This window comes from Lithobates pipiens, unplaced genomic scaffold (genome assembly GCF_037356315.1).
Source record: "Lithobates pipiens isolate NorthernLeopardFrog02 unplaced genomic scaffold, aLitPip1_a1.2 Scaffold_19, whole genome shotgun sequence".
NCBI lineage: Eukaryota > Metazoa > Chordata > Amphibia > Anura > Ranidae > Lithobates > Lithobates pipiens.
In genome coordinates this window covers 252,359,480-252,384,248 of record NW_027507764.1, presented here as the reverse complement: position 1 = coordinate 252,384,248, position 24,769 = coordinate 252,359,480, and the positions used below count along the sequence as shown (strand labels likewise).

Below are 24,769 nucleotides of genomic sequence, written 5' to 3'. Positions count from 1 at the left end.
GAGCAATATTAAATCTATATTTGCAATGATTGTATATAGTAGACTTTACAGCTTCAGACTACTATATGCAATCATTGCACATATTGATCGAAAGGTTTTAAAACATTGTCTTTTATTGTAGTTGTCATAATATAGATTGAATATTACTCAATTTGATCATATTTTGAATAAATGTTATTTTTTTTAATCAAAAATGCTGTACCTTAAAGGCCCTATACTTATACTATGAATATAGTTTTGACACATCAAATTAAGGGATGTGGTACAGAAGTTAAACTATTTGTCTGATCGGATCACAGTTACCTTTTTGCTGAGCAAAAGTAAGGCTAGGGCTACTCTTGCAATTAAAACAAATTTCTACGGTCACCTTACATCTCCTTTGCAAAAAATGACATGGACATGCTACTAAATCGATCACTGCCAACAAGTAGCTACATTTAGCAATAGTATACTGGTTTTAAATTGCCTATGTAGCTCTAGGATTAAGTGTCTTCTAGTAACAGAATTGTGGGAATAAACAGGGATACAAACTGGAGGAATTATTGCAGGAGCATTTCAGGAATATTGGTTTGACTGCCTGTTATAGTTTCCTCTTACTAGAGTATAATGCAAATAGCAGATATAATTCTTTATATAAATCTTATAGCAGGGGTGCCCAACCTTTTGAAGAGCAAGGGCCACTTGGTAATTGGGTAATTGGTAACCAGTCGAGGGCCACAATGAGCGGAGGGGGAGATGACAGGTTCACTCTGCATATGTTCTGCTCTATAGGCCCTCCGATCCGATCTGCCCAGACAGAAAGGGACATATACCCCCTATTTCTTTAAGTGGACCGGATTGGAGATAGGTAGGTGTAAAAAGATACATGTCTGTTTACATCTACCGCTCTATAGAATTGAATCTAGGTCCACCTGAAAAACAAACAAGTGGACCTGATTGGACCGATTGTGTGAAAGAGGCCTAAGGCTGCTTTCATACTGACACCCTGCAGTTTACCTGCACCTCAACTGACCTCAATCGACACTTCTTCCTCTGGATTCTGGCAGGTATCGCTGGCTGCTGCTGTCCCCCCAGCAGGTATGGCGGGTGGCTGCTGCTGGCTGTCCTCCAGGGCTGGTAATGCCGTCATCCCGGAGCATCAGTGTGACAGGACCCACAGCTAGAGAAAGCATGCAGCTGCAGTAGATAGAGCCGATGCTTCCTGTATTGATCCTGTCACAGGCGGAATACATTTGGTATTACTCCCCCTGTGACAAGAGCCGGCACTATACAGGAAGCATCAGCTCTGCTTCCTCTAGCGCTGGCTCTGTTCTTCACTCTAATGCTTGGCGATCCCAGAGCAGGAGGTGGCAGGCCACATCAGAGGGCGCCCCTGCCTTATAGCTATGAATCAAAAGTTTTATAAGATGTAGACTGTGTGCTGCCTTCCTATTAAACATTTTTATAAGAGGATTTGTTTACTATGCTTCGGTTTGTAAATGAACAGGATGCCTCTGTATACAGCATTCCCTCAGGATCTGAGGAATGTATGTCCTTTTTTTGTCTCAAAAGTGAGCTATTTTACCAACAGGCTTGCAAACCTTGGCCATTGGTTGGCGGGGCCTACGGGCTTATATGCCAATATAAGTAATAGCACATAATAGCGGGAGAGAGTGTTGAGTCAACATTGGAAGAACTGAGGGAGAGGACAGCAGAGAAGACCCGGCAAAAGAGGCGAGAAGACAGTGGAGAAGACCCGGCAGAGGCAGAAGACAGCAGACAGAGGGAGAAGAACCGACAGAGGCAGAAGACAACAGTGGAGGAGGCAGAAGAGCTAGAGAGGGGAGAAGTCGGAAGGGACGCCGGAGTTGCCTTAATAAATTACTTTAACACCCTGTGTGCTGTGTTTTATTTTGACACTTTTTTCAGGTGAATGGGTAGGGGTACAATGTACCCTATTACTCTTTCACCCCCCTTCCTGATCTACCGGGCTGCGTGCTCGGATAAGGGTCTGGTGTGGATTTTGGGGGGACCCCCACGCCGTTTTTTCAGTGTGGGGGTTCCCCTTAAAATCTATATATATTTTTAACATTTTGCGTGGAGTTCCCCCTAAAGATTCATACCAGACACAGTGCCTGGTATTGTCGGGGATCAATGTCGAATCCAAAGTGGTACGACTGTCACGTCGTACCAGTGTGAACCCGGCCTGAATCCCTATAGTGCAACATTGGCTGCCTGCACGCAGCATCAGTGTACCAACACTCTAAGGGCCCATTTACATCTGTGAATATGCATTATAGTGCACATAACCCCTATGCACCGATATGCATTGTACATAAGAACATTCATTGTTAAAAAAAATCAAGCACTTTGTTGTATTACTTTCACACAAGTATGTGTGTCAGCCAAAGAATTAAGACGCCTTGCCACACATTGTAATACACTGTATTAGAATAAAATGTATTGCACCTAGAGCACTACAATTAGGCATTGGCAACATGCACAGCCAACTTCCATGTTACCTATTTCCAACTTTGAGTACATTTAATTTTGCAAAAATAGCAATTTACAAATATTTGTTATTCATTCACTTACTAGCATTTTAGTTTTATTAGTATAATTAGTGGGATTTAGCAAAAATTTGGTATGTTATGTTGGGTTTTTGTCTAATAATTATTCTAGTGTATTTGCACAAATATCACACAACCTAATTAATCAGCAGCACCTCTTTTTTTTCACACCGGTCCTATGCTTTCAGTAAATGCATGGTTTGGGGGGGGGGGTTCGGTCATTTACAAACTCTGAAAGCTGTAAGTTGAAAGTTGATAACCTCCAGATTTTTTAGAGTAAGTTGCTTATTTACAGATTTGCGTATCTTCCCTTTTCACCGTATTGCTAGAAAAGCACAATCTAAAATTGACAAATATTAGTATTAGTATAGTATATATAATATTAGTATATAAATTAGTTATTAATTTGTATTAATATTAGTTATTAACTCAACATAATTTTACCTTTTATATTTAGTGGGAATTTTGTAAGTTATGTTGCATTTATACCTGTAATAAATTATTTTACTGTATTTTTTGCAAAAATTTTATTTTGATAAACATTTCTGCAAATATCACCCTCTTTTTATTCTACATGTCCTACGCTTTCAGAAAATGTATGGTTTTCTGGGTCTTTTACGAAAAATGTAAAGGGGAGAAAAAAAAGGAAAAATCGTAAAACTGGTCTGGCCATCCGAGTTTACATGTAGAGTGCAGGACCTGGCAGCAAAGGGTTTAAGCAGCATAGGAATAAGAGTTAGAAGGAACCCAATCTCTCAGAACTTGGGTTTTAACAGCCAAGCCACTGACAGGTCTTTAAGGCAGCAAATTTGGTCAACTGTAAGTGCCCACAGAATGTTTCCCAGGATCTGGAGAACGTATGAATGTCCAGTCCTTTTGGGAGTTAGGTGCCACTAAGGTCACTGCAATCCTTACAACCTCTATTCTGCAAAGCAGTTGAGGAAGAATCTGTATCAGAGGAAAAGCATTTTTTTTTTAGCCAGAACTGATTCCATGGGGTCACCCATGAGCCCAACTGCAAAGGTCTCTGGATCCCTGATCCTGACCTCCAACTGTTCCACCTCGTGGTTAAAGCGGAATGCCAACAGACATATATCAAGCATCCCCCAGCGGTGACAGATGTCCCAGAATACGTCAAGGTAAAGAAACCATTCCGCTACATCTAGGTGCGGATGACTAAGAAAGTATGCCTGCCAATTGTCAACTTCAGGCGTTTGGACTGCGTACTAAGCTGGAACATGCCTTTTGATCCAAGCTAGCTAAAGGCCCACTTCTCAAACAGCACCATGGCTTCTGGTGCCCCCCTGATGATTTATGCAAGCCACGGAGGTGGCATTGTCTGCCTGAACCTTTATCAATCATCCCTGAAACTGATTTGTTCAATGCAGAAGAAATAGGCAGATGGACCTTGGTTTTTGAATGTTTTTGAGATGTCTGGACTCCCTCAATGAACATGTCCCTTGGACCATTTCTGTTCCTAGGACCCCTACCCAGACTAACATTTATCGTAAGAACCATCCAAGTTTTCACACGAGAAAGGACTTAATTAGCTTGGATGTCCAAGACTTGCGAACTAAGTGGCATCCTTAGCTTTTTAAGTGGAGGTCTAGTAGGGAAGAAACAGGGGCACTTAATTTTTTTTCTTTTTTGTCACTTTTTTTTTTTAACAAGAACTTTAACTTTTTTTTCTAATCAACGTTATTGCTATTACAATGGATGAACAACATCCCTCGTAATAGCACGGGATGTGACAGATCCTCTTTATGGGGAGATCTGGGGTAGATTAGATCTTTCTCTGGCCTCCAATGTAGCCAATCAGAAACAAATCGGTCTGATTTGCTGCTTCCCTGGCTGGTAACAGCCCAGTAAATAAAGAACTAAAACAGTGAGTGACAAAATCCTTGTCGCTGCTGGTTCCTGACGTCACACAGTGGGAGGAACAACATTCGTTCCTTTCACCGTGTACTTAGAGCTGGATGCCTTCGGTCACATCCTTGCCGGGTTCCCCAATTACACTGGAGAGCCTGGTAAAGGCAGCAATGGCGGGAGCGTCCCCATCTGGCGTATGCAAAAGTAATCCAGTGACTCGTTAACTACTCAGGTTACTTTTACTTTGTGCAGAATCGCTGGCACAATAAAATTATATCTTGATCATTGCTGCAGCGATTACCTAAATATCACCCTTCCCGTCCGAGGACATTTATAAATTTACAGTGGATGGGAAGTGGTAAATAAAATGTGTAAAGTGATTTCTTACAAACTGCCTCCATGGGAATTACAGAGGATCCTGCGCATTTGCACAGACATGAGAGGGAGGTTGAGTGCAAGCAGTAGGAGTGGTCCAGCACCATCTTGAGTGGAGTACACTAAGGTCTCAATGATGCTGAAGTGGGGTCATATATTGGAGGTAAGCAGGCACTTTAACTGGAGGTGGTAGGCACAGAACATAGTGAAAGATAATATATGAACTGTCACTTTGAGGAATCTGGAATATGCAGTTCAGGTTTGGGCACCAGTTCTCAAAAAGGATATTGGGGAACTGGAGAAAGTGCAGAGAAGGGGAACCAAACTGATAAGAGGCATGGAGGAGCTCAGTTATGAGGAAAGATTCGAGCAACTGAATTTATTCACTCTTGATAAGAGAAGATTAAGGGTGGATATGATCAACATGTACAAATATATAAAGGGTCCATATAGTGAACTTGGTGTTGAGTTATTCACTTTACTGTCAACACAGAGGACAAGGGAACACTCTTTACGTCTAGAGGGAAAGAGATTTAATCTCCAAATATGGAAAGGTTTCTTCACAGTAAGAGCTGTGAAATTGTGGAATAGACTCCCTGCAGAGGTGGTTCTGGCCAGCTCAGTAGATTGCTTTAAGAAAGGCCCGGATTATTTCCTAAATGTACATAATATAACTGGGTACTAACATTTTATAGGTAAAGTTGATCCAGGGAAAATCTCTTGGGGGATAAGGAAGGAATTTTTTCCCCTGCTGTAGCAAATTGGATCATGCTCTGCTGGGGTTTTTTCGCTTTCCTTCAACTGTGGGTACAGAATTGGGTATATGGGATTGTACGATATTATTTTTATTTTTTTGTGGGTGTGTGTGTGTGTGTGTGTGTGTGTGTGTGTGTACGGATTATTTTTATCATACTGGGAGAAGATCTGCTCGATACGACAATCATTAAGCATGTTATAGGGAAGCATAATGTTGTCAATCAGCCTCTAATTAAAAATCCGACTTGTTTTGAACAAATTAGTGCCCAATATATTAAAGCATATTTAAAGAACTGCTTTCACACAGCTCTTTAGATAAAAAACACATCAAAAACGCATATACATTTTTGGCGTGGTGTGTTAAATTTATGCAGCACATAATGCATTTTTGATGTGCTCTTGCTGCATTCACATTGCGTTTTACCTACATCACTCATGAGATGTGATTTTCAGTGCAACATGCTTGAGATTTCAGTGCAACTTTATGAAGTTGCATCAGCATTAACCACTTCAGCCCCAGACGATTTTACCCCCTTCCTGACCAGAGCACTTTTTCCAATTTGGCACGGTGTTGCTTTAACCGACAATTGCGTGGTCATGCAATGCTGTACCCAAACAAAATTTTCTGACTTTTTTTCCACAAATAGAGCTTTCTTTTGGTAGTATTTGATCACCAAAAAAAAATGGCAAAAGAAAAATTGAGTGGGAATGCGTGTCTCTGCTACGCTTGGGTGTGAATGGACTGTGCTTGGGAAGAGTTTTTAAGCAGCAAGGATGACTTCTATGGGGCTTAAATCGCACTGGGCACCAAAGTCATGCATGAACCTTTTCCAAAATCGCATTGTGCTGAGTTGCATTGATTAGGACTGGCATCATTGAGAACAATGTGATTTTCCTTGTCATGCGATTCAGAAGTCACACACTTCCCACAGGCACGTTGTGTTTTTGATGATTTTTTGGAGAGGTGCGTTTTTTTAACTGAACAAACATGCTCCAAAAAAGCAGCATTTTAAAAACACAACTGACCAATGTGAAGAGTTCCGTAGTATTTAAAGGGATGTATTTTTCTTCCGCTTTTTAAAAAAAAAACTGAACATAAACTGATCGGTGTTAAAGCAGGCTTCTTTAGATATTGTGGCTAATTTGCATTTTCACCCTTTTTTTACCTGGTAATCCCGCCAAGCGCATACTTCCTTTTCTAGGGTGACAGCCATACTTTATCAAGGAGCAGTAATGTTGTCACCCAACAAAAGGATTGTTAGGACTATATAACACCTCTCTCCATAACTAAAGGGGAAATGTTTTGTAGTCAACAGAGACAGTTGGGAACAATGCTGATAACTGTCAGCATAAGAAGAGAACATGGGAAGTTATCAGATCACAAGGATTCTGCCTGAACCTTTTTTTTGTTTGCGCTTATGAACATCTATAACAAAATGCTTTCACTGCTACATTTAATAGATCATAAGGGATCAATTACTGTAGAAGAAATGTATTATTACCATTTCCATAAACGTTTGTGGATGCAGTAAGCGTAGTGAAAAGGTAAGCCACATTGATGAAGGGTAGGGCTTGATACAGGAGAAGAAAATGCCTCAACAATCACTTTAAGCTTGCTTATTCTAATTTTGATAAACATTACATAGTTCTTTCTATTCATGTTCATCTCTATAATGTATGTCAGAGCTTAGCAAAGCATATATACAAGCTGAGATACATTGAGAAACATGAACATACAACATACAGACATGCATACACATCTTACCAGATGGTATAAAAATTATGTTTATCCCAAAGATTGTATGAGTAAGCCAAGTGTACAGTCCATAGAAGCAAGCCATTTTTAGGGAAGCATCAAATACACCCCTAAAAATGAAGAACAAAGCAAAAAGATGGCACTCAATTTACTGGAAAAAAACTGCTTGTATATAGTATAAATAGTCATATTTTTTTATATAAAATGCAAATGTGTAGAAATTATTCTAATTTAGTAGCTTATAGATTCTTACCAGCCTCCCACAAACACTTACCATGAATACATATAATGTACGGCAGTCATGCTTCTTAGTCTAGTCCTTTCTACTCTATGCAGTCTGAGACGACTCATTGATTTGTCTCAGGCGGCCACATAGGGACACATTCTTCAGAATGTGACAAAAATTTGTCAGAAGCTTAAATATTATTATGCAAAATGTATGTTTTTGTTCTAGATACATAAACGATTGCCCATGATTTATTTCAGCCAAACTGCTTTTCCAACTTGTGGGGAAAAATCATTCCCTGTGATTCAAATTTAAAGCAATATCAGAAACTATGGTTGAGAGTACAGTACTATAAATGAAAGACATCCGCTACAGTTCATAGGGTAAATAATCAGAAAGACAGCCAATTACAGCCAATTTCACAAATGTAAAATATAGGTTACAATAATTTTCACTTATAATGATTTGAATTAAGATTTTTTGCTAAATTCATGAAATCATCTTAAAAACAATGTGTGGTGGATTTTAGGTGGTGGTGTACTGGTGAAATGGTCTTCTGAAAGCACACTCCCAACCATCCACAGTGATTTCATGCAACGGTGTAATCTCGGCAGTATTAAATAACGTTAGTGCTTTGGGTATTTACCATTTTCTCTTACAAAGCCTTCATTCAGAATATTAGTGGCAAAACAATTGTATTAATAAGGGCACTATAAAGAGATTCCCAGTTTCTAAAAAAAAAAAAAAAAAAAAAAAAGTGAAAACCCTTTTAATCTTGCACTTGTCAGTGTATTTCTATTCTGGAAGATCACCAATCGAACAAAGCATTTTGCCCTAAAATGCACTTATTTTATAACATGGGGTCCTGATGAAGCCAACAAATACGGAGTGTGCAGAAGGCTGGGGCCTCACATTTCTATTTGAAGAGTAGTAGCATTTTACATAGTAAAATGCGCTAATATGCAGCATTTTTAAAAGAAAAGAAAATTCATAATATCTTGAGGCAAGCAGGTATGACATTTTAAACAGGTATTAAACACAAAACCATAAATGTAATATACGGCAGCTTAACAGTCATTAGATGTGGTCTTAAAGAGGAAGTAAACCCTAATGGGTTTACTTCCTGTTTGTCTTCCTGCAAAGGTAAAGTATAATGGGCTACTATGCATCGCATAGTAGCCCATTATGTTTTACCTGACACAGGAGCCAGCGATGTCACTTGCTGTCCCCTGTAGTCCGGAGCATCCATCGTCTTCCGGGTATCGCTGCTCCAGCCACTCACAGAGCCGGAGTAGCGATGACGTCACTCCCGCGCATGCGCACGGGAGCCGCCACTAACGGCATATTGCCGTTAGCAGCGGCATGCTGCTAACAGCGATAGTGCGCCTGCGCGCCGCTATCTAGGGCGCATGCGCCGTAGACAGCTGTAAATGTATTTTAGTAAATATCTCCTAAACCGTGTAGGTTTAGGAGATATTTCTTGGACCTACAGGTAAGCCTTAATCTAGGCTTACCTGTAGGTTAAAGTGGTTTGTAAGGGTTTACAACCACTTTAAGCCCCATACACACTATCAGATTTTCTGCTGATTTTTTACCCTCTGATTTACCTAAACCATGTAATATGAGGTCAAACCTTAGGAGTTTCAATGTGTATGCAATCAGGCAGGCCCTTGCACTACATGATTTTGGTAAATCTTAAGACAAAAATCAGCAGAAAATCTGATCGTGTGTATGGGGCTTAAGTCTTAATTTTTCAGGCTCTCTGTTTTTACCTGGTGAGCTGGTCAGGTCACACCTACTGTATTATAGTCCCTCCACTCAAATGAATGAGCACAGGGGGTACCTTTGGACAGCAGCATTGTCAGTGTGGGCAGAGGGGAATGTTAGATGGACTAGCAGATTTAAATACACTAAACAAGTTGAAGCCAAACTCCAGCTAAAACGAATAAGTTACAGCTGTTTTTTTTCCTTTTGGGATAAAGGTTTTACATAATTAAATAAGCTGATCAATGCAAGTACCCCTGTTCATGTCAAATGGTTTGCCTCAACCCTGTAACTGATACATCTGAAAGAGAGTTTGTTCTTTTGACAAAACAGGTTTACTGGCCAGATCACCAGGTGAAAATAGAAGAAAGAAGGCCCAGAAAAGAAAACTAATGCAATTATCAAATTTAAGAATTGGTAAGCTTCATTATATTAAATGTTTGCTTTTGGGTTTAATACCACTTTAATAAGAACTAATAGTTTTGAATAAAACACAATAACCAATTGACTCTACTTTAAAAAAAAATAATAATGTGATTCATGTTGAAATGTTAATTTCTATCAAACTGCATAAGTAAATGACCTAGAACCAAATAATCATTCCTATGATTATTGGAAAGAAAACAAAAGCATAAGGAGATAAAGGATGCAAGATACAGGCAGGCCCACGTGCATGCACTCATGTGAAAATATCGCACATACTAAATTGCACCAAGACAACATGCAACTTAGTAATGTGCAATACATCCACCCGAGCAAGCAGAACAGGAGTGTCAGGATACAGGGATATGGAACATTCAGAAAGAACATGCCATAAAGGAGCAAATGCCTATACAAACATGCACATGCTATAGGTTTGCAAATGTAAATGTCGAAAAACATTTTTGCATGTTTTACAAAAATGGTATGTGAACATAAAGATGAACTCCTACATTACCTAGATCTGTGGATCTATAAACAAAAGGACCTATAATCACATAATACAGGAGAGGCATGTACTTAATGAAACTCCTCCTTCTGTATTAGACTACAGTAAGACTACATCTTCAGGTAATTATTACAACAACTTTTACATATGCCAGTATACAAGGCTGGAATGCCTTCCCTAAGGGCCACTGTTGACAGACTTTTGTTCCCTTCAAATGGTTTTGTATAACCATATAAGTCTATGAAAATAAATGCAAACCTGCTTAAAACTGGCTAAATGTAGGTCAGGAGGAAGTCAATGCATTCAAATTATTTCAGAAGCATCTCAGATGCCATCAAAACAAACCCAAAGCCCATCTGGCACAGACCCCAATATCAAAAAAGTTTAAGTGTTGGTATTTATCACATCTTAAGCTGACTAGCAGGTTGAAAAAAAAAAATTACCTGGTTGCCCATCTACACATTCAAGGTGGATGGGAGAATCCTCCCTGCTGAGTCATTGTATCCTGACAGTGGGAAGATTTCCCATCAGAAAACACAGATCAGTACTGCTGGCAATAGAGGAAATTATCCAGCAAGCAGGTTGTACTGAAGTTGATTGGTAGGCTGACTTCTATACAACCGCAGTGCCCATACGTGTGTAGAACCAGCACCCTCTTAGTTAGATGCTATAGTTGAAATAATTTTTTTTTGGGCTTCACTGCAATCAGTGGAGCTGAGTTTGATTGCTACAGGCATTTTTGGGTTCTACAGCTGCAGGCTCACCTACTTTTCTCTGAATTCCAGGAGGTACTGGAACATAGTGAGCTGGAAGGGGCAGACCCTGTGCTAATTATTCATACCACAAAATTAAGAATTATTGTGCTGCTGGCAAAAAATAAAAAAATAAAAAGTTGGATGAAAAATTGTAAATGTGTAAAATTAGGTTTTCCATGTTAACAATATATGAAAATGTAATGTGACAATATATGAAAATGTAATGTGACAATATATGAAAATGTAAAAAAAAATAAAACAGATCAAATGTGTCAAAAAGTGAGTTTTGTGTGATAAAACAGTCCATTATAACACCTCATGACAGTTCCAAATATGAAGGCTCTGTTGCCTTTATGGGTTCAACAAGTGCATCCAATATGGGTATAGATGACAAGCTAAAAAGTGAATCACCAAGTGCGCCTCCACCATAGCGTAAAAAGTGTCTGCTTACCAGAAATTGTGGACTCTTAACCAAGAGAATCAAAAGCACTGTGTGAGAAAATATTACTTAGGATAGAAACCGTACACCTTTCTTCCTCTCAGGTTAGAGCTATATAATGGTAGGGGTTTATATATATATTATATTTTCATATATTGTCACATATTTGCATTGATTGTTAGCGTGGCAAACCTAATTTTAAACATGAATATCAATACCGCCTTAGGCAATCGCAGTTGGGAGAGTGACCAGCAGGGGGCTGAGGGGTAAAAATGGTCTGAGGCCAACAACAGTAGTGTTCTTTGCCTGGTGGAGAGTGATTTAGCCTGGAGGGGTTGTCTACCCTCCAAGGTGAATCTAAACAGAGCAGGGAGTCTCGTGCAGTTCTAGCTCAGGGAGAGCTGGCAAATCGACTTCTACCATTTTTTGTTTAACCACTTGTCGGCCCGTTCCTGCAATTTCCTGTAGGTGTACGTCAGCTCCTTCAAGGAGCCGTAGCAGGCGCGTGCACGTCGCTGTACGACGGGGGAACCGATGCATGTGGCTAGCGGCAACGATGTCTGCTGGCTACCCGCAGTCACGGAAACGAGAGCCAGAACGGGAGTTTTGTCAATGTAAACAGACAGATCCCCATTCTGACAGGGGAGTTAGGGAGAGGTCTGCTGTTCCTAGTAATTAGGAACAGTGATCTTTCTCCTACACCAGTCAGCCCAGCCTCCATAGTTAGAAACACTCGCAGGGAACACACTTAACTCCTTGATCACCCTTCTCTGCCAAAGACATTTATACAGTAATTAGTGGCTATTTTTTTTAGCTCTGATCGCTGTAAAATGTCAATGGTTCCAAAAAAGTGCCATAAATCTATCCCTATTTTGTAGATGCTATAACTTTTGCACAAACCTATGAATATACGCTTATTGCGATTTTTTTGCTTATCAAAAATATGTAGAAGAATACATATTGGCCTAAACTGATGAAGAAATGTGTTTTTTAAAAACAATTTGGGGATATAGCAAAAAGTAAAAATGTATTTATTTGTTTGAAAATTGTCAAACTTTTTTTGTTTATAGCGTAAAAAGGCTCTTTAAATTCGCAATGAATTCGCCCTAGCGCTGCACCGCAGATATGTGAACCGGCTCCATAGGCAGAGATCGTGTGCTTATTGGCCATAGGGGGGGCCTATCAGCGGGCCCGGCGGACAGTGCGTCACCCACGATCACTTCCCACAGAGTCAGAACGGCGGTCTGGCGATGTGAACCACCATGCTGTCAGGCATGGACACAAATCTAGTGTTTCTGCTTATCAGGAACACGGATCACAGCATCCATGTAGTGAGCCCACCTCCCAGTAAGAAAGCACAATAAGGGAATACAATTAAACCTTTGATCACCCCTGATCTTAACCCCTTGCCTGCCAATGTCTATTTGTAGCACTGATCACTATAATAATGTCACTGGTTCACAAAAAAAGTTTCAAGTGTCAGCTAGGTGTCCGATCTGTCCGCCGTAATCCTGCATCACCGCCATGACTAATAAAGAAATAAATAATTAATAAAAATGCCATAAATATATCCCCTATTTTGTAGACACTATAACTTTTGTGCAAAAGAATCAATACACGCTTATTGGGATTTTTTTTTTACCAAATATATGCAGCTCAATAACTTTTTGCTGGTATGGAGGTGTGGGCAGATAGCTGAGCCGAGTGTCTGCAGGCGCCTGACATTACCCCTGTGATTCACTAATCATGGGTGCAATTCTTTGTGGGCTACTGAGGGGGGGGGGGGGGGGGATAACAAAACGCACAGCACTTCTGCCTGGCAGCACCTTGGGTCATCGGTTCAGTTTCCCAACCACAGCACTAACTTCATGGAGATTGCATGTTCTCTCTGTGCCTGCGTGGGTTTCCTCTGGATACTCTGGTTTCCTTCCACACTCCAAACACATCCTGGTAGGTTGATTGTCTCCTGTCTAAATTGACCCTAGTAGGTGTATGTATGAATCTAAGTTAGGGACCTTACATTGTAAGCTCCTTGAGGGCAGGGACTGATGTGAATGTACAAAATATATATATATATATATATATATATATATATATATATATATATACAGTGCTGCTTCAATTGCTGATGCTTTATAACCACCTGTAGTTTTTTTTTCTTACCTGCAAAAAACGGTCAGTGACAGAAGTTTTTTCATCTTGATGCATAGGATGCATTAAGGTGAACAAACACAAGGGTTTACAACCCCTTTAACTATTTCTTACTCCATCAAGAATAAGATTTGGCTTTAGATGTAGCTTAGAAGTCTTGCTAAGGAAAAAAAAATATATATATATATTTAACATAGAACATACCTTATAGCTTCCTCTACTGACTGACCAATAATATTGGAGGAAGGTCCAGGCTGAGAAAGTGGTGTAAGACTTAAAACCCATTTTACAGGCTTATAGTATTCATCACTGGAACTCAGAAGGTAGAACAGTGTTGTAAGAAAAATAACCTATAAAACACAGAGCATACAATGAACATATGGTTTAGTATGTATAGTTTTATTTGGGCATTGTTCACACTGCAAGCAGTTCAAAGCATCATGCACATTTTTAAAATGCAAACATAACTTTGCTCAGAGGTATTTTAAAACTCTCTTGAAATCAATATCCTGTAATCCTACTTGCATATCCAAGCATTTTTGCCTTCCATTATAGTCTATGGAAATACCCAACGATGCTCATAAAATTCTCATTACAAATACTTATGAGCATTCTCAATGCTCAAACATGATTCAGTACACCTAGAATATATTTGTAAAATGATGCAAAGGCCCCTCTTACACCTGAGCGCTTGCGATTGTGGGCAGTTTCGCGGTGATTCTGCTCAGTAGCCCAAAACAAAATCACACCATGCTTATTCAGGTGCGATTCATTTTCAAAGTAATTTAAACCCGGGTGCGATTGCCGCACAATAAATCAGGCTGCAATAGTGGCAAACCACATCGCACACAGCGTGTTCAAAAAGGAGCAGGAGCTTCTTTTGCGTTACAAACTTTGCGCAATGCGGTTTGCTATGATTGCAGCGCAACAATCGTGGCAGAACTGCACCCACGTTTAGGTACCCTTGAAAACGATTGGCAGAGAGTTTTGGGATTGTGGGCAGAATCATGCCGATTCTGCCCGCAATTGTAAACGCCCACATGTGAGCAGCACCTGAGGCTACATTTACACCTAAACATCACATTTTCAAGTGTTTTTTGGAGCAGATTTGTATGTTTTTGTCAGGCGTTTTTCAACTAAAGGTGTGGAGTGCTGGTATACAGAGGTGCCTCTAATGCTGCGTACACACGATCAAACAATCGGGTGGAAAAGTCTGGCAAACTCAAGTCCGCCGGACAATCCCCCCGTGTAGCCTCCGGCGTACTTTTTTGACCCGAAAGTACGGCGGACTTAGAAAGTAGTTTAGCACTCCAATCTTCCCGCCGGACTTGCATTTCGGCGGACAATCCGGCCGTGCGTATGCCAGTCCGCCGTACTTTTAAAATGAGCGGACTTTTCCCACCCGGAGAAAAGTCCGCTCATTTTGAGCGGGTCTCCAGGTAGGCGGGCCCGCGAAGGAGACGTCGCTGACCCCGCCACCTGGTATGGACTTAAAGGGGAACTCCAACACTCTTCGGTTCTTCTGCCGGGCCACCGCGCCTTCTTATAGCTCCTTTACAGGCGGTGGCCCGGTCTTCTGTCGCCGCTGTCGTCGCCGCCTTCTGTTCTTCTCTTCAGATGTTGACTCGTCGCTCCCTCCGCTCACAATGGCTCAGACGCGACGCGCGGCGACTTATATAGGGACATCACCGGATGTTGTCCCCGCCCATTATGGTGTCACAGTCCCAGAGGAGGCGGGGACATCATCCGGCGATGTCCCTATATAAGTCGCCGCGCGCCCGCTCCCCGTCATTGTGAGTGGAGGGAGCGACGAGTCAACATCTGAAGAGAAGAACAGAAGGCGGCGACGACAGCGGCGACAGAAGACCGGGCCACCGCCTGTAAAAGAGCTATAAGAAGGTGCGGTGCCCCGGCAGAAGAACCGAAGCGGGGGACAAGACCCCCGAAGTCGGAAGAAGAGGGCGGCGGCGAGGAAGAAAGCCGGGCTGCTCCGCTAGTAAAAGAGCTAGAAGAAGATAGCGGAGGAGTCCGGCGAGAAGACCCCCGAAGACGGAAGACCCCTGGAGCTGTGCAATAAACTATTTTTACCCTGTGTTGTGTTTTTTTTGTACTTTTTTTCACAGGTGAATGGGTAGGAGTACATTGTACCCCATGCTCATTCACATAGGGTTGGGGGCCGGGATCCGGGGGCTCCCGGATTCCGATAAGCCCCGCGCCCGCAGACCCCGACAACCAACGGCCAGGGCACGCGGCCTGGTACGGCTCAGGAGGGGGGGCGCTCGCTCGTCCCCCCTTTCCTGGCCAGCCGGGTAGCGTGCTCGGGCAAGGGTCTGATGTGGACCCTGACTGCAATACCACAGAGGAAACCCCCTTAAAGGGACCATATCATTGGTCAGGACCTGGGCACCCCACATTAAAGGGAAAACTCCGCTAAAAGGATCCCAAAAAGCTCTCTATATATACGCTGTTACCTTACAGCGGTAAGGTAAGGGGACATCCATTACTGGTATATACGGGACCACCAAGGCCATATCCCCTTCCACCAGCACCACTGCCCTTCCCATTGCAACAGATCCACATCGTATATCTTGTTGAAGAAGTCACATCCTATGCGATTTTGAGAATAACTGCAGCACTTTGCACTGAAAACAGACTTTGTGTCTGATACACTTATATTTTTTGTCACTTAATTATCATTTATGTTTGAAGGTTTGCCTATGTGCACCACAGCAGAACACCTGCACTTTATGCGATTTTAGGATCGCAACACGCTGCACTTTTGAATGTTATATTGTGTTTTTTCTTTTTTCTTGTTTTTATTGTTTCACGGTTCCATGTTGTAGATTTTACACTAATAGCAACGAGCATTATTATTTTATCAGCCACAGCGGCACATTGGAATATTTGCACTTTTACGCGACTACAGGATCGCAACACGTTGCACTTTGGATTTTATATGAATTTTCACAATTTTATGTATTTATGTTGTGGACTATTAGTAGAAATGAGTGTTGCTGTTTAAACTAGTCACATAGATATACCCAGACCTGTATTGTTTACTGGATATCCCCCCATTGCGAATTTTATATACTGCTTTTATCAATGGGTATAGAAAAGAATCACCCCCCTTAAAAAAATAGGATTTTTTTCGTCATACTTACCTGTAAAATCCTTTTCTTTGAATACATCACAGGACACAGGAGTTAGGCTAATACTCATTACCTACTGGGTTATACTTCATCCCCAGGTGAATGGGCACTGGAAGACCAAAGGTCTTTAGACAGGAAGTGATCTCCTATATAACACCTCACATTCAGGAAGTACTTCAGTTTTGTAGAAAGCACTGAATACTCAAAAGAGGGGAGGGACCTCTGTGTCCCATGATGTATTCAAAGAAAAGGATTTTTACAGGTAAGTATGATGAAAAAATCCTATTTTCTTTATCATACATCATGGGACACAGAGTTTGGCTAATATTCATTACCTACTGGGATGTCCCAGAGCAATAGCCGTGAGGGGAGGGAGACACCCTACCAAACAAAAATAGCAATCAAACTTTAAACGGCAGCCTGTAGCACACTACGGCTATGAGCCAAATCTGCGGCTGCTCCAACATCCACTTGATAAAATCTTGAGACAGTATGCACTGAAGACCAGGTAGCAGCCTTACAAATCTAAGCCACAAATAACTGATGGCGAAAAGCCCAGGAGGTTCCTACACACCTGGTAGAGTGAGCTCTCACCCTAAAAGGATGAGCCTTACGTTTCAGACCATAGGCCTGAATGACCAACTGGCAGACCCAATTGGCAATGGAAGCTGCCTGCCTCTTCTTGGGTCTTTCTGGTAAAACAAAAAAGGAGTCTGATCCTCAGATCTCCGCAGATCTAGACAAATAAACTCTGACTGCTCCAAGGAATGTAGTCGATTCTTTTCCACCGAACAAGGCTGAGAGAAAAAAGAAGCCAAAACAATGTCCTGATTTAAAAGAAAGACCGACACCACATTTGGCAAGAGGGATGATATAGGATGCAACACCAACCTGTCATGGTGAAGAATTGGGTATGGTTCCATACATGAAAGGCTCTGCCAATTCCAACACCTTCTAGCCAAGGTGATGGCCACCAGGAAGGCTAGCTTGCATGACAGCAAGACCATGGGAATTTCCTTGATAGGGTCAAATGGTTGTTTCTGTAACACAGACAGCACCAAATTTAAGTCCCAAGGACACATAGGTGACCTAATGGGAGAAGAAAATGAGTTGACCCCTGCATAAAGGTTCGGACCAGCAAATGGGAGGCTAAAGGCTTTTGGAAAAATACTGACAGGGACAATATCCAACCTCTGATTGTACTCAAAGCCAGTCTGGTTTCTACAGCTGACTGTAGGAAAGAGGGAATTCTCCTAATCACGTATTTCCGAGGATACCATTTTCTGGCTTCACACCAAGCAATATAGGCTTTCCAGATCCTATAACAGATCTTCCTAGTGAGCGTTTTTCTGGTATTCACTAGGGTAGACACCACCGGTCCCGAGATACCACAAACCTATAACACCCTGGCTTCAAAACCATGCCATCAAATTTATAGACTGTAAATTGGGGTGGAATATAGGACCTTGAGACAGTAGATCAGTGCAGCGGGGAAGCGTCCATGGCCCGTCAATTGCCAATCTCTGGGAACCAGGGCCTTCTGGGTCAGGCTGGTGCCACCAGAATGACTGGAACCCCCCTCTCTCCGGATCCTGTGTCCAATGTGGAAGGAGAGGGATCGGTGGGAAAGCATAAACCAGGGAGAACTGGTTCCATGGAACTACAAGAGCATCTGCCCCGATTGCCAGGGGATCCCTTGTTCGGGACACAAACTTCTGTAGCTTGTTGTTGAACCTGGATGCTAATTGGCATGCTCCATTTTTTTTTTAACAAACTTTTCCTCCATGGCATAAAAAAGGGAAAACCTTCTGTCAGGATGTTCCCAGTCAGCATACACTGCCTGTTCCAAAAGCATGTGCAAGGGCAAAGCCTGTGCAGCCTGAGGAGGCTTCAGGGACACCAAAGAGGACAAGGGAGGCTCAGAAACCTCTGCAGGAGGTATAAAGGCAGAACGAACCATCTTGGTAAGAGTCTGGATCAAAAGCATCTGTGACTTAGAGGCCGATACCAACTAGACATCTTCTGGCCCAGATTCCTAAGAAGCAGATTCATCCTCCAGGCCATCTCCTAAGTCCTTAGGATCTAGCTCTTCCCCTTCCTCAACCCATTCCTGCACCAAATTAGAAGGGTCAGGGGAGGAGGATCTATCACACTTCTTGCCACCCTGCGGGATGGAGGCAACCATGCCAGCAATCCTGTGCTCTAAACCAGCTAGAGCTGAGGACAGTTCATCCATAGTGATAAAGGGTGAAGCAGCAGTGTTGACTGTAGGCACAATACCAGACAGGCGCAGCGGCTCAGATTGCCCGGAAGCCTCAGTATTTTCCCCCAAAAGAGAGCCCCTTTAAAAGGGCTCACCAAGCCCCTATGCAACAATCTTGCTAAGCACTTTAGCCTGCCAACCGACACCTGGTGACTCACGTGACCTTGGTAAGAAGCAATATGTTGCTATAAGTGAATCATACAGAGCCTACTCTGTGTCCCAAAGCTGTCCCCATGTCAGCCATTTACAGTTTAAATAAGATGGCTGTGCGCCGGGACACTGTGCGCACGCACATGCATGGTCACGGTGGACACACACAGCGGTGTACAAACGAATCCTTGTGCGCCATCTTAGAGCTACGGCACATGCGCAGCTCAGTGTACACAACACAACATACTGTGTGGCAAGCCACGTGCGCCATGGCCACCCAGTAGCCATGAATGATCATGCACTCTGGCAAACGTACATGCGCCATGGTGAACCAAGCTGCGCAATGGCGCACCTCTGTGCGCGGACTCTCCATAAGGTAAAACAGCAAAAGACAACAGGAAAAAGGTACTCCAATTCAAACACCAGCAGCTAGCCCAAACTCACCTCTGCGGTCACTGCTACACAGGTGTCCAGCCTTAACTAGATTGACAGATTGTTACACAGAGGAATAATCGGCTTGTCTTTCTACTTGATCGCTTGAGGGTAATAGGTGGGGGATTAAAGCCACTAATTTTCCTTCAAAGCCTTGCAGGACAGAGGATAATGCATCTTCATTCACGTATACAGGGGCTGAAGTGTGAAAAGCAGTTGCCCACCAATAGGTTCCAATGACTCACCCTGGCTTGCCATGTCTGGTATCTCCAGAGAGGATGACAGCGTGGAGGCATGACTGGAGTTCCCAGCGCCTGAGGGTGGACTTTTTGGTACCTTTGTGGTAGATCTGGAGGTCATAATGCTAAGCACAAAAGCAGAGGCACTTTTAAGACAATATACTATTGCTGAGTAATAGTAGTAACTTCTACCATACAGATCAGCCTTTGATGCTGAATAACAATTGCATTTTCCTGTACTGGAAATGCCTGATACACCGCTTATGTGACCCAGCACTCCTGTGTCCTGTGTGACAGCCTCTACTCTTCAGCTGCTCTGATGAAGACTGTTTGTCCTAAGAGTGCCGGCTTTATGAAGAGGTTTCAGGTGTGAGATTGATTATTGCCCAGTGCACGCACCGTGTGTTCCACGAGGACGCGGAGTCCTGTACATGGCGCCGCCTGCCTCTGCCATGCCCCTTCAGTGACCCGCCATCTGTGCGCACGCAGATGGCACGGCATTCAGTCTGAATGCAGACCGAAGGAGGAAGGCAGCAGCCGCTATGAAGAGGCTTCTATTTGTTAAGGCAGGTAAAAACAGAAGTTTTAAATCACATCAACTCTCTGGTTGTTGCTTAAACCCCTATTTTATAGTGCAGTCATTTTGTCAAAGAAATAATGATATTTAGAAGTGGATGTAGTACAGCTTTTACACAAAAAATGCTGTACCCCCGGCCCCTTAGTTCCCCCAATTGGGGGGGGGGGAGGGAGAGGGACATTTGTTCAATTATAAACCCCCACCTGCTACTGGAACACACATTGCTGTTTGTAGATGGACACAAAGCTGCTAGGATACACAAGGTATTTTTTACTCCCTCTAGTGGAGATTAAAGGCATTACAATATTTTAATCTGAAGAAAAGGAAGGCATAGGTGGACTTTGCAGTTCCTAAGCTTCTTTCCTTACCTTATCCTCGCTGCAGGATATTGCTGAAAGAGAGAGATCCAAATTTCACCCATCACGACGGGCAGCGTTAGTAACCTTTAAAGACCAGGTCCCTTTTAATAGGGGTTCCACTCCTTTGGACCCGTGGAACCTTTGGACCTGTATAGCACCCCTCAGGACAACTTTAGGTAATGTAGCAAGACCAAAAAGAGTCCTGGTTCCTAGGGTCCAGCTCTCAAAGAGAAGCATTACAGGCAAAACCTTGTTGTTCTATGCGAGGCCCAGGTACCATCCTGTGGCTGCAGTGGCGTGGATGGATCCGGTTGTGGAGGTTTTTTAAATCCAGCATGGATCCCTCCTCAGAGTATATCTTCACTCGTGACCAACGCCTTAGACACTGGCAAAAAAAAATGATGTGCTCCTGGAAGGAGGAGGGATTTTATAGGGAGTGAACTTCCTGGATTGGGTATACCAGTGTGCATCACCTGAAGGTGCCTATATACCCATTAAGTTATTACTTAAGGCTCTGTGTCCCATGATGTACGATAAAGAAACAGGCAAGGCATTCGCTACTCAGAAGAAATCCCTTAAAGTGAACATATGCATTCCTTTCCCAGGTTCTTTCTCCTCTTTAAAAAATAAAAAGTACAATTCTCGCCGCAGTATACTGCTGGAATACACAGCCAGACCCAATCTTCACCCATCAGGGTGGGCCAGGTCTCAAACAGACCTTCCAGGACCGAGTCCCCTTTGCATACTGGGGTCCACACCCTTGGACCTGTACAGCACCCTGCCAGGACCCCCTTTGGTTTAGTCATGTATCCAAAGGCCTGGATGCCAGCCAGCCCACCAAGGAGGAGCATTAGAGGCAAAAACCTTGCGTCTTCTTCCTCAAGGCTAGGGTACCATTCATCCTGGCCTTTTTTTTGCCACCTTGAATGGATTTGACTGCATAGCCCCTTGATCCTGCCAAGGATTTCTCTAACGGTGCTGTCCTTATTATAGTACTTCAATCCACCGTGACCATCACTTTGAGACACTGGCAAAAAAAACTGAGGTACTTCCTGTATGGGAGGGGTTATATAGAGGGGGACTTCCTGTCTTTTGGGTGTGCCAGTGTCCATTCATCTATAGGTGGCGTATAAACCACATAGTAATTACTATAGCTGCTCTGTGTCCCGTGATGTATGATAAAGAAATGTCATTATTTTAACCACTTGCCGCCCGCCCACCGTCAAAAGATGGCTGGGCAGTGCGGCTCTTGTTCTGGGTGGATGTCATATGACAGCTCCCCAGAACGACCGTTCCCACGGGGAGCGCAGTGTGGCGATCGCAGTTGCGCCGTTTTGCTAGGACACGCCGTGACCCCAATCTGTGTAAAGAGCCGTGGCTCTTTAACCATGTGACCACCCGCGTCCAATCACAGCCAATCACTTACAGAGTGTGAGGAGAGGGGAGCCGATCAGTGGCATTTCCTAACGGGGGACAGCTAGGTATGTAATCAGGGCACTGATCATCAGTGCCCTCATTACAATTAAGTGCCCACCAGTACCAGCAATGATCGCCCACCCCTGCTATCAATCTGTGCCCACAAGTGCCATCAGTGGCCATTAGTGATGCCAGTCAGTGCTGGCTATCACTGCTGCCCATCAGTGCCACCTATCTGTGCCCACCAGTGCTACCCATCTGTGCCCACCAGTGCTGCATATCTGTGACCAGTCCCACCCATCAGTGCCGCCTATCAGTGATCATCAGTGCCGCATATCAGCACCACCTATCAGAGTCCATCAGGGCTGCCTCATCAGCGCCCATCAGTGAAGAAGAAAAATTACTTATTTACAAAATTTACTGACAAAAACTAAGAAAAATGTTTTTTTTTTCAAAAATGTTGGTCTTTTTATTTTTTTCTTTGGGGGAAAAAAAAAACCAGGAGTGATTAAATACCACCAAAAGAATTCTCTATTTGTGTGAAGAAAATTATAACAATTTCACATGGTTACAGTGTAGCATGACCGCGCAATTGTTATTCAAAATGTGACAGCGCTGAAAGCTGAAAAATGGCCTGGGCAGGAACTGAGGTACTGAACAATCTTGTACTGAGGTAAAGAGGGATAATTCTTGTTGATAATATGAGCAATACATCTTAACATACGCACCCTCCTGTTGTAATATATAGATGAAGGTGTGCACACACTCCATCCATTTTTTTTAGAGATGCTATACAAATTTATTGTGATAACATTTATTAAAAGGAGTGTACAAGAGTGGGCCCCACCTATTTATTTTATATCCTATTCACTGTAATAACATATACACACACATATATATAAATCACACATCGAACTCCTGTTTGTTAAATCACATCAGTTTTATACACAGGGTGACCGAAGGTAGTTGGATGGTTTTGAAAAAAAAACAGTACTCCGTAGATTTAACTCTAAATGGATCTATTTTTTACAAAAAAACAGAGGTCAAGACAGTTACTTATTAAGTTATGAAAAATTATCTTGAATACAGCGTTCACTCCTTCACATGAAACTGTCCATCACTCGGGCTAACAGCTGTTGATCAATCGTGAGCACTTTTTGTTGGATGGCATCCTTCAATTCATTCAAATCACAGGGCTTGTGAGTGTACCCCCATAGAAAGAACTCACATGACAACAAATCAGGGCACCTTGGGGCCATGGCACATCCCTGAAACATGAAATGAGGTGCCCAGGGAACGTTTCTAATAACTTCCATTGGTGCATTGGCAGTATGCTTTGTTGCACTATCCTGCTGAAAATAAACATTTGTCATGTTTGTCGTCTTCGCAGTTCTGGTTGTAGGACGTTGTTCAGCATGGGACTGTAATGTTCCATATTAAGTCACCGTTACCCTCAAAAAAATAAATAAATGGGGCAATAACGCCAAAATGGGCAACCGCACACCACACTAACGTGCAGAGTTGAGAGGTATTTTTTGAGTGTTCCTAGGTCCTGTTATGAAGGTTCTGCTTATTTACTGTTACATTCAAATGAAAATGAGCTCCGTCACTAATCATGATTATTGCAACTGCCCCGTGTCGACCAATACTGAATTCTCAATGAAATTGCCGCTGCATTACTGTGATAGACTCACCACTTCAAACAAAGCTGTTGTAAGCCAACAAGCAATGTTGTAATGTCCACCGCTTCCCTGTGACTGCATTACCATTCCAGTGGGGGGAAAAGAAGGCTAGCTCGTCCTCCTTCCATCACCACTTACCGTGTACTACATGTTCCAAAAATGCCCGACTCCCGTCGGTCATCATGTATGAATATTGTATATATTATATACATACATTTACATATATATATATATATATACACACACGCTGTTCCTAATCTACTAGCATGATACCAATTATGAGGTATCTCTGTATTATTTATCTGCTGAAAATAAGCTAAGATATATAGTTACTTGTTATTTTTTAGTTCTAACTTTAAATGCCTTTTTAGTTATGATGTGATATCCAAACCGCATGTATTACTAAGTTTGACCATTACATAGCGCTATATATAGGCAACATCAGTCTCATTAAAGTAGCTTGACAAAGGAGCACGCCTGACTCTATATTCTCAATGCGCATGCTCAGAAATGTGTCACGATACGTATGGTGACGTCATCACGCTCAATGCTGCACTCCACAAGCATCTCAGCCCTTCTTCTGGTTCCCCTTCACAAAACAGCCGGCTTCTGGATCCAGCTGAGCAGTGATGTTTTCATCAACAGTGCAAGTGCTGACTTCTGCTTTACCAAACATTGACTTTTATGTGTCTATTTTATGCTACAACATGTGAGTGGATTTTACACTTTTAACTGAATAAATAACAATCTGCACTTAAAGGAGCCTCTGTATTCTCTCTTTTGCATGTCTTCTGGAGACCCCGCCCTGATGTGCTGACATTCCTGTGCTCCTTTGACTCCATTTCTGGATGGACTTTATTTTATATATATCTATATTTTTCCTAGCATTTAGTTTGTGGACTTTTACATACAAATAGTTCTACATCACAAAGGG

General features: G+C 42.5%; 1 protein-coding gene across 3 annotated transcripts in view; it reads right to left on the bottom strand.

Annotated features, from left to right (window-relative positions):
- TMEM245 (transmembrane protein 245) overlaps nucleotides 1-24,769 on the bottom strand; it is a 198,941-nt gene that overhangs the window by 13,570 nt on the left and 160,602 nt on the right. For 2 of the 3 annotated variants that reach the window (XM_077491919.1, XM_077491920.1), the window contains 2 exons: nucleotides 13,773-13,918; nucleotides 7,315-7,415 (listed from right to left, as the gene is read on the bottom strand). In XM_077491919.1, the coding sequence (XP_077348045.1) occupies nucleotides 7,315-7,415; nucleotides 13,773-13,918 (247 nt within the window). The remainder of the gene's footprint in view (nucleotides 1-7,314; nucleotides 7,416-13,772; nucleotides 13,919-24,769) is intronic. The other variant, XM_077491921.1, reaches the window with a different exon arrangement.